We start from the raw sequence: 9956 nt of genomic DNA, 5'->3' as shown, positions 1-9956 counted from the left end.
ACATGCAGATAACGGTATGGGAGAAATAGCTGATGCAGGTGAGATTCTTGGGGCAGGATGCGTGGGTGGAGTCTTCCACTTGCAGAAAGAGCCTCTGCTAAAATTTCTTTATGGTTACTGGCATTAGTATTTGTGTAATGCATAGATTGTTCACTTGTAAAGAGTCTTAGCACATTAGGTACTGCATCTCAGCAGGCTGTTTGCTTGGTAAATAATTTAGGTAAAATACATTTGGATTCCTTCAGACTGCAGTTGTTGCTGCCTCCTCAGTGAGACACAGGTTAACCACCCAGGCTCTTTACGGGGATTTCCAATAATTGGATTGAGTTCCAACTCTGCTGGCTAGATACTTAGCTGCTGCAGAAAGAAAAAGCTGCTTCGTTGTCTAAGAGCATGGGACTATACCGCAGTTTGTAGAGTGAACTCTTTTTAGGTTTATTTCTTACCTGGGTTGTTTGGACAAAGGTAAACATATCTCTCCCTAAAATTGTAGTCCACCCTGTACCTCACGGAAACAGTTGGTGGAAGTGACATAGGCAGATTTGTACATAGGCAGGTTTCCAAAGACCTTTCCATTCCCCACCCATGGCCCTCCATCTGTGTTGGTGATTCTCAAATAAGTCGCTACCAGGGAGCTTGTTGAAATGCTGCTTCTTGGGTCCCAAGGCCTAGAGAGCCTTACTCAGTAGATCTCAGGTGGGGCCCAGAGGACTGTGTTTTTAATAAGTGCCTCATGTGGTTTTAAGGCAGGTGGGCCAAGGACCACGTTCTGACACAAACATAGACTGCATTTCTTTCCAAGAGAATCATTTTTTATGGGTCAGTGTTCTTGGTATGCCTTCAGGTCAGATTGATTTCAGGAAATACTAGAGTTGAGGGTAGAGGATAGAGTTGTATTTTGTTGTGATTCTTCAGCATTTTCATTTAAAGTGAAGTATAAGGCAAAAACACATTAATAAACAAGTGGGTTTTTTTTTGGTCCTTTTTTTTGAGACCAGCCGCACCGCGCTCAGCCAGCGAGCGCACCGGCCATTCCTATATAGGATCCGAACCTGCGGTGGGAGTGTGCGGTGGGAGTGCTGCTGTGCGAATGCTGCTGTGCTGCCAGCGCCGCACTCTCCCGAGTGCGCCACGGGCTCGGCCCAACAAGTGGTTTTCTTAATATAAAGTTAGAGCCATAGCATTTTTGAGAGACAGAGCAGCAAGAATGAGAGGGAGAGAGAGCACGAGCGAGCAGACACATATGCGTGGGTAGTTTTGTGCGCACACGAGCCCAGACACACCTCCACTAAAGAAGCCTCATAACCTCAGCAAGTCTCTGATTAAATCTGTCCTGCCCATACCTGATTGAAACTAAATACACGTAGAAGTTAAACCTTAATTATATTGGTTGGTGTTTCATGTGCACAGATGTAGAAGCTGAGACCTAAAGAGGACAAACGTGAACACAGGTACAAGATGCAGAGGAACCTCAATGTCTGTGAACTTCCTCGTCAATAAAACAGAAAGAGAAATAGCTATCCTGTCTTGTTTGTTGTGAGGAATAAATAGCATAGCTTGTGTTGCCATGTTTGGAAACTGAAATCATAGATGTAAGTCCTAATTATTATGTATACTGTGTTTTATTCTAACTTAGGTGCTTAGAACCATGCTGGGAATCTCATGTTGATTCTAGATCAATGACTGTGTGCCATTCACTGTGTGTTTTAAAAACCATTTTTATGGTCATTATGGTAAACTTTGAAAGTATAGATAAGCAAAAGAAAGAAAAATTTAAATTACCCATAATCTCACCACTCAGATGATCATTATTCAGTTGTGGTATAAAGACTTCTAGATATTTTCTTATACGTGCATATGCATTTTACAAAAATCAGGTTAATACTTGGCATACTGCTTTGCAACCTGTCTTTTTTTTTTAAATTTAGCAGTGTATTATGAATATTTTTCTATAACAATTAATAATACTTCTATGCCATCATTTTAAACAACTGCAAAATATCCCATTATATGGACAAAAGAACATTTAATTAGTCTCTTCCTGGACATAGGGTTTTTTTTCCTCTCTGTATTTTTCAATATTGTATCCAATGCTAAAACAAGTGTCTTTGATGCTGAGTCTCATACACAACAATAGGGTTTCTGTTTCCATTGGCTGCTCTAAAAATTAGATCTAAAGGTATAGATGCTGCAGTTTAGGTAACCAGCATGTTGGTATGAACTTACTTTGAAATGAGTGTATACATTTTTAAAAATGTTATTTATTTTTATACCCAGAAATTCTAACTTTATTCCTTTTGATCTTCCTATCATACCTGAGAGTTCAGGATGCCTCCTCTGCCAGTCTCTTCCTTACCTTTGCCTCACAGTGTTACACTTCTGACCTTTCTGCCTCTTCAGGGCTCCTCTGATTTCTTCTAGGCAGAGCCATGTGCAGTTTGCAGGTGACCTTGTGGGCTTAGCGATTCTCCTCTCTCATCCAAGAATTACCTATCCAGTTATGGCAGACTATTTTTTTTTATTATTAAACAAAGTTTATAATCAGTCAGAAGAGAGACCTTTCAATTTCTGGATTTGTAAAATCGTTCTTTCTTAAGTGGCTTGTTTGGAGTATTTCTGATATAAAATTGGAAACTTTCTGATACCAGAAAGCATTGCTTATCTTTGTAAATACACATGTTCCAATTAAAATAGGTACTAAAGTATTTTGGTGGCACTTCAAAACTCCCAATTTAGATTTAATTTAGATTAAAACACTCTTTTTAATAAAGTTATAGAATTGATTATTAAAATTGCCTATTGAAGATTAAAAGCAGTGGAACGTTTATTTTCCTTACAAAACAATTTAGTCTTCAATAAGTATGATTGTATTAATCAATTATGCTATTAAAATACAACTGCCATATTAAATCTGACTCATTTGTCATGACAGTTTCTATAATTATAGAAATTATACCTAGCTGCTTACATAGCCGTAATCCTGCAATAAATATAAATAATTGTCTCTATTAATTCAGTTTGCAGTTACTGTCTATTAAATCCCCAGTTAAATGGTAATTTGGGGACCTTCATTTAAAATCCTCCTAAATCTTTGTTGTTCCATCTGACTGCCAAAGCCCCAGAAATGCACCTCCTACTGTTGATTCCAGAAACCAATTTGTGAATAAAACAGTTTTTTAATACAAATATTTAAAAGGTCCATTTAATCTTGAGGTTTGAGGCTTTCAGGAAAAAAGGGAGAGTGTGTACACATGGATAGTCGGTGCGGACAAGAGAGAGAGAACAAATCTCGGTGTCCTGGTATTTCAGTTGGGAAAACAGTATATAAATTTCAGTTTGGAAAACTCTGCTTAAAACCTATGTGTGAGCCCGGAGTGCTAGCATATGTGGTCAAGTAACTGTTCACAACTTGTATTTCCATATGGTGTCCTGGTATTTCAGTTGGGAAAACAGTATATAAATTTCAGTTTGGAAAACTCTGCTTAAAACCTCTGTGTGAGCCCGGAGTGCTAGCATATGTGGTCAAGTAACTGTTCACAACTTGTATTTCCATAGGTGTGGATGAAGTCACCATTGTCAACATTTTGACCAACCGCAGCAATGCACAGAGACAGGATATCGCCTTCGCCTACCAGAGAAGGACCAAAAAGGTACCGGCAATTTCAGGGATGGAGGGCATTCCTCACTGAATTTAGTTTCCTCTTTGTGTGCTTTTTCTTTTCATGAATTGTGGCTCTCACCAGCAAGAGCCTTTGGAACCCTTGGGTAGCCAAGGTTTTCCTCTTACATAATGTAAGAGTTACAAGTCACACACACTGTGGCCCCTAGAGTGCTTGGGAGCTCATATACATAAACCCCACTTCCTCCCATCCAGACCACGTGGAGGGATCAGTGCTGGGAACAGAAGGTTAGAAAGGAACTGGGTATCACAACAACAATAATAACAGGTACCAGTGACCAAGGGATTACGTTGTGCCAGGCACTGTTCTCAGTTCTCTACATGCCGCAACTCCGTTTGTCTTTATAACTCCTGCTGGCTCCTGATAAGCTGTTTCTAATTTAATCTTAGGACACTAGCCTCTACTGAGGATTGATCCTAACATGCTCCTCTTGTTCTTAAGATTTTTCTTAAAATTCTTCAGATTTTTGCAATGAATGGGCTGAATTGGTAGTTCACTCGGTCTACCAGGCTGTCTTCAATATGCCATGCTCCCATTGTTTGAAGGGTCTTTGTGTGTTTTTTCCTTTGCTTGTCCACTAGTGGTTAAGGAACCACCAACACTTGTTTGTCCTTTATTTTGTCACAGTGTTAGGAAATTTTATTTTTAAGGATGTGCTGCTTTATTTTTAACTTCTTGCTATTAAAAGCTTTTGATTTATTCTTGGATGGTGCAGTAAGTGTGGCTTCCTGAAGCTCCCATTTGACTTATGGCTTTCACTCGTAGCCACAGTAGAGGTGACCTGGAAGGATTCTGGAAGAGATATTTCTGCTCTTGAGGTTGACATGACCACCAGAGTCCTGGGAGTTGCAGGTCAAGCCTTGATCTAGCTCTCTTCCCACCCTCCACAATAGTTGGAAAGGCCATAGACATGAAAAGGAAAGCATCTGGCTTCTTTCATCTCAAGTGCATTAAAATCCTTCTTCTGCTAGATTTATATTAATCTTCTGTAGTGAGGCATAGAAGGGGGAGTGTTTTATTCTTCCAGCTTCCCAAGAGGATCTGTGAGTTGGTAGAGCCGGGTTCCCACTGGAACAGAATGCCCACCTCTTTGGACAGCAGGCAAATAATTGCTCATTCAGCTGTCACTTACAGAGTGTGGTCTTGTAACACTTGGGTGTGTTCACACAAGTGCTCACACAAACATAGAAGCCTGGATCGTGATTTCAAATTGGATATATGGAGAACAACATTCCCCGTTGGAGGAAAAGTGTTACCAGTATCATAATGGGGTTCAGCAACCTCACAGGCTTTGCTCTGTGCTGGGAACAGCTCACTGTCCTACTATTGATTCTTGATGACTCTCAGCCTTGGGCCAAGGAGAATTGTCATCTTTTACAGAAAGGTACATAAACTATGTGAGATAGTTTCCGAAGGGATTCCTAGAAGCGGAACCTTATCTTTTCAAGTGAGTTGTTTAGGGGTGTGGACCGAGGCTGCTGAAGTGAGGGGTTTGAAGAGCCTAGCACAGCAGGCACAAGTGGAGAGGAGCTGGCACAGAGGACTGATTTTATGTTTCTTTCACATTCAGCAGATGCCTGTTTCCCATACAGGGAATGGTTATGTTTTATTTATCAAACATTTCTGGAGTTTTTGTTAAGTGCAAAGCTCTGTTCTGGACATCATGAGAAACAGGAAGTCGAATGCCCAGAAGGAGTTTAGAATAGAAGTGGAAGAAGTCAGTAGGTGCCCAAATGCTATTTCAGGTTTGACTAGAGAATGGGTAGAGGGGAGTGTCAAGGACAGGCTAAGTTTGGAATCACCTAACCTCAGAGTTCCAAACTGGAAAATTGGTGTTGTAATTGGGAGGTGTTGCTTTTAAAATCCCCTCCTAAGTGCTATGTGTTCCTAGGACATTTTGAAGCAGGAGAAAGTAGGTGGTGAAAGGGTTGGGCCTCATGATTTCTAAGATCCATGTCAATTCTAGCGTTTGCGACATCTGTGAACAATTCAAGAAGATTGTCTTTGAAGCAGGCTACAAATCACTTCTTAGAGCCTGCAAGTTCTTTCAGGGGCTAAACATTGTAGATACCATAGGTACTATTAAAAAGCAGGAGAGAAAGAAAGGAGGGAGAGAAGAGAAGGGAAAAAGTGGAAAGAAAGAAGAAAATAATTACAGTGGGAGAGTTCAGGCATCACCCAATGCCCATGATCTGTAGGAAGTTTAATCCCTGAGCAAGCGTCTTTAAATGGCACATTGAATTGGGTATTTGTCTCCATACGTGGATGCTAACTCACACCTCTGATTTGAAATCTTGTGTTCATGGTGACAGTAGAACCGTTAAGAAATAATATGCAGCAGGGAACTAAGTCAAGGAGGTAATTGGAGGGCTTTAGTTCCCCATCGTCTCCATCAACAATGTCTCAATTTGGTATAGACAAGTTGATGTTTCCTCAGTATTAAATGTAGTGTTTTGCAGAGGAAAGCTTCATGAGCCCACTTCCAGCAATGTTGGGCCTCTGGTTCCTTCCAGAGACTTTGAGGAGCCACCCCTGGAGCAGCTGCACAAACATATCTTCTACAGGATGATGTCAACAGGCTTCGAAGACTCTACTTTTCAGGATGCTCTCCACTCTAAACACCTCCTTCTTAGCAGGGGCCTTGACCCCAGAAAGTGCCTTGTCTTTCATGGGGAGTATTGTGAAGTGTCTTCACACTCATAGTTTTCTGAGGAATTGCATCCTACTCCAGTTTCCTTTTACTGAGTGTAGGAGAATGCAAAATTGGTGTGGATTTTAAGGGAGTTTGTTAAAGTCTGTTGAAGGGAAGGCAGTGAAGGAAAGTTGACCCAAGACCCCAGAGTGGTCAAAAACTCACAACCTGCTTTACAAACATCCCTCTTACTTTTGTTCTATTCACCAGTGTTAAAGTGAATAATGGTTACCAACCAAATTTTTCATATGATTGCCTGTTTTTCTGCAGGAACTTGCGTCAGCACTAAAATCAGCCTTATCTGGCCACCTGGAGACGGTGATTTTGGGCCTATTGAAGACACCTGCTCAGTATGATGCTTCCGAGCTAAAAGCCTCCATGAAGGTAAACACGTGTGAGATGTCTTCTCTGTCAAATCTGCCATTAATATTTGTGAATTACAGCTTTCTGAGCATAATTAGGTGATTTTCAGTTTTGTTGAATTCTCATTTGGAACCATTTTTTTTTTTTTTTTTTTGAATGAATGAATTGAAGTGACAAGTCTCAGGATTTGTACCAAAAATATTTCAATTACTTTTTTTGAGACTGTAAAGAAATTTCTTGATGCTAAGTCAGTAACCAGCTGCTACTATTCGGCACCTGGGCAATTGGCATACCATTTGGGAAAACTACTTCCTTGATTACACTTCCTCCGTAAAAGAGATATGTGTGATATTAAGGCAAAGGAAAAGTTCGTAGCTTTTGTTAAGTGAAGCTTGCAAATTCTGCCCATGCTCTCATGGGTGTTTCTTCCTCTGACCCTCTCCCTGTTACACCCATTGTTTATTTCAAATTTGGGCAAAATCAGAACATCACAGTGCACATAAGGGGTGATTTCAGCTCATGAATGGTACCTATGTTTCAACTGAAGTCTCATAGCACATATTGTTTTATGTTTTTCTTTTGCAAAGTTATTTTGATCATGTAATTTTAGGTTAAATTAGAGTAAAAATTCCAGGTTGGAAACTCCCTGAATTTTGTGCATACCTAAAACATCAGTTATTATATAAATGTAATAAGTGCACAGACATAGACATAAGTGTATGTTACAGCAGGGCATACAGACCCTTTTCATAGTGTGTGCCTGTAGCACTTTGAATAATCTGATACTGCCCTCTGCTGATGTAACTGGGTAAAAGCCTCTGCGGTAGGGGGGAAGCCATATTTCTGATTTTTTATTCTGAGTGTGTTTTCTGTGATGCCACTGTTCCTGAATTATGAACAGACCAAGCTGTAAGCCTGTCACCAGAGCTAATGTCACAGTTCAGTTGTCATCCTTTTCCCCAGAGGGCACCATGAGAGTGAGGCCACTTACACACTGGGCATTTCCAGGGCCCTGAACTTGATAGCATGGGGCTGCTGAAAGACTTGTTTTTAAATCTCTTTATTCCTTCAGTTCTTCAGCTTAGCCTAAGACGTGCTCATTTTATTTGCGCTAAGTTCCCTAAGTAGGCTAATAGTGCAGGGAAGGTATAATTGAGAATGATAAAATGTCAATAACATTTAATGATCCTGCTTAATAAAGATAGCACTCCTGAAAACCAAGTCTTTGGACCTTTGGAACTGTGGATGAGCCAGCCTCTACTAGGTTTCTTCTGACCATCAACACTTCAGATTAGTTATCTTATTTTCATCAAGAATCCATTTAGTTGTGATTTGTACGATTTTGCTAGTATCTGTTACTAGGTATTAGTGATTGAAACAGACCTGTGTGAGCTGTCAGTCACTGTTGTAATCTGTGTAATTGGACCCAGTGAAGGGTGCTTGAACTGCCAAATCTTTGACCTGGTGCCAGCTCTTCCATTAGTGATCACAGTTGAGTACCCTTCTGAAATCCATAAAGATAGAAGTGACATTAACCGAGCTATGCTTTTTTTTTTTTTTAAATGTTTTTACTTCTGGCAATACCAGTGGCAGTATCTGCCATATGTCCATATGTTTCAGTAGAAGTTGCCCTTGTGATAGGAATTGTGGACAATCTGTGGAAAGCTTGGGCCAAATTTGGGAAATTTTCAAGGTCACCTTTGAATGTAGAGATAAAAACACCATTAGAATTCTCAGATATTGACACTGGTATATTGGTGTTGGAAGGAAACAAATCTTTTTTTTTTTTTTCCTTTTTGTCTTTTTTACTGACTGGTAACGGCATCGCAACCCTCGGTGTCGTGCCCGTACCGGGGACCGGCAACGGGATCACAACCCTCAATGTTGCGCCCGCACCACGCTCAGCCAGTGAGCGGGAACCGGTCTCCACATGGGATCTGAACCCTCCGCGGGAGCGCCACTGCGCTCCCAAGTGGCGCACTCTCCAGTGTGCCACTGGGCCGGCCCAGGAAACAAATCTTTTATTAGTATACTTTTCTTGCATTTCTACAATGTCAGGATATAGCATTTCTTCCAATGCATGAGTTATCTTTAGACTGTATTTCTATCACCCTTGAGATTGAAAAACTGCCCTCCTAAAATATTCAAAGATACTCGGTAGTCATTTAATAACATTTGTATAGGGTGCTGTGTGGACCTTTTGCTAACAAGGGAAGACATTTTGGCTTTGCTGGAACCTCTACGAATCATGATAGAAACTCTGGAAGAAGAGCCATTCGCTCAAATATTAGATTAAAAGTAAATTCAAAATCAACCATTAACTGGAGGCTTAGCTTATATTACACAAACCGCTTTTTCAGGGGTATATCAACTCTAATAAGTTTAATTAATAGCTGACACACTTTTCATGTGGGTAAGTTCCTTATTGTATTAACACCTTATAATTGATTTACATTTTAAACAGTTGTAATTCTACTTAGTTCAAAGTGATATTTCCATATTCGGAAAGACAAGTATTAGAGAATTCTGATTATTAAATCTTGACTTTGATCATGAAGCCAGCTTTGAAATACATGTTTCATTGGGTCCTTTCAAGCTATCTGGCTCGCTCAAGAGTGTATATATTAAATTTGAATACATCACCCGTCAAATTCTTATTCCTTAATAAAGTGTTGGTGTCTAGGTTTATTTGGCGTTTCATTATTTCCTTTTGCTTCCCTAAAATGCCCGAAGAGTGCATAATAATCAAGCAAAAATGGAAGTACAAGAATGAAATTTTTAACACTAACCCAATTTTACATTTCAAAGAAGTGAAGCTGCAAAGTTTATTTTAACTATACCTTTCCCTGGTAAAAGACTTATTCTAATCTAATGATGCTGGCTGCAAATGACAACATAACATGTCTATATTTCTTTCCTTTAAACTAATGATAAGAATTGTTTAACGAAGAAAAACTTCCCCATTGATTAAAATAATTCTTCTCACTAATTTAAAACAAAGGAAGAAGAAAAAGTGACTTTATAAGCTCATTACCAAAAGGCAAACAGCTTTAACATTTTGGTATATTCCTTGGCTGTCTCTTTCCATTTACTGTCTGTTTTTTTTCTTAACATGGTTGTACTCAAACATGCCACGTATACCATCTTGTTTCCGGTGAAGCATTTTTTTTTTTGTCTTTTTCCGTGTCCGGCAACGGATCGCAACCCTCAGTGTCGCCCCC

General features: G+C 39.9%; 1 protein-coding gene across 2 annotated transcripts in view; it reads left to right on the top strand.

The window, feature by feature from the left end:
• The window catches only part of ANXA2 (annexin A2), a 47468-nt gene that overhangs the window by 28096 nt on the left and 9416 nt on the right, over positions 1 to 9956 (top strand). For both annotated transcript variants that reach the window (XM_008583158.1, XM_008583159.1), the window contains exons 4-5: positions 3556 to 3650; positions 6643 to 6756. In XM_008583158.1, the coding sequence (XP_008581380.1) occupies positions 3556 to 3650; positions 6643 to 6756 (209 nt within the window). The remainder of the gene's footprint in view (positions 1 to 3555; positions 3651 to 6642; positions 6757 to 9956) is intronic.

The sequence above is a fragment of the Galeopterus variegatus genome, unplaced genomic scaffold (genome assembly GCF_000696425.1).
Source record: "Galeopterus variegatus unplaced genomic scaffold, G_variegatus-3.0.2 Scaffold2841, whole genome shotgun sequence".
In the NCBI taxonomy this organism is placed as follows: Eukaryota; Metazoa; Chordata; class Mammalia; order Dermoptera; family Cynocephalidae; genus Galeopterus; species Galeopterus variegatus.
The sequence above is the reverse complement of the archived record's forward strand: the minus strand, read 5'-3'. Positions and strand labels throughout refer to the sequence as shown.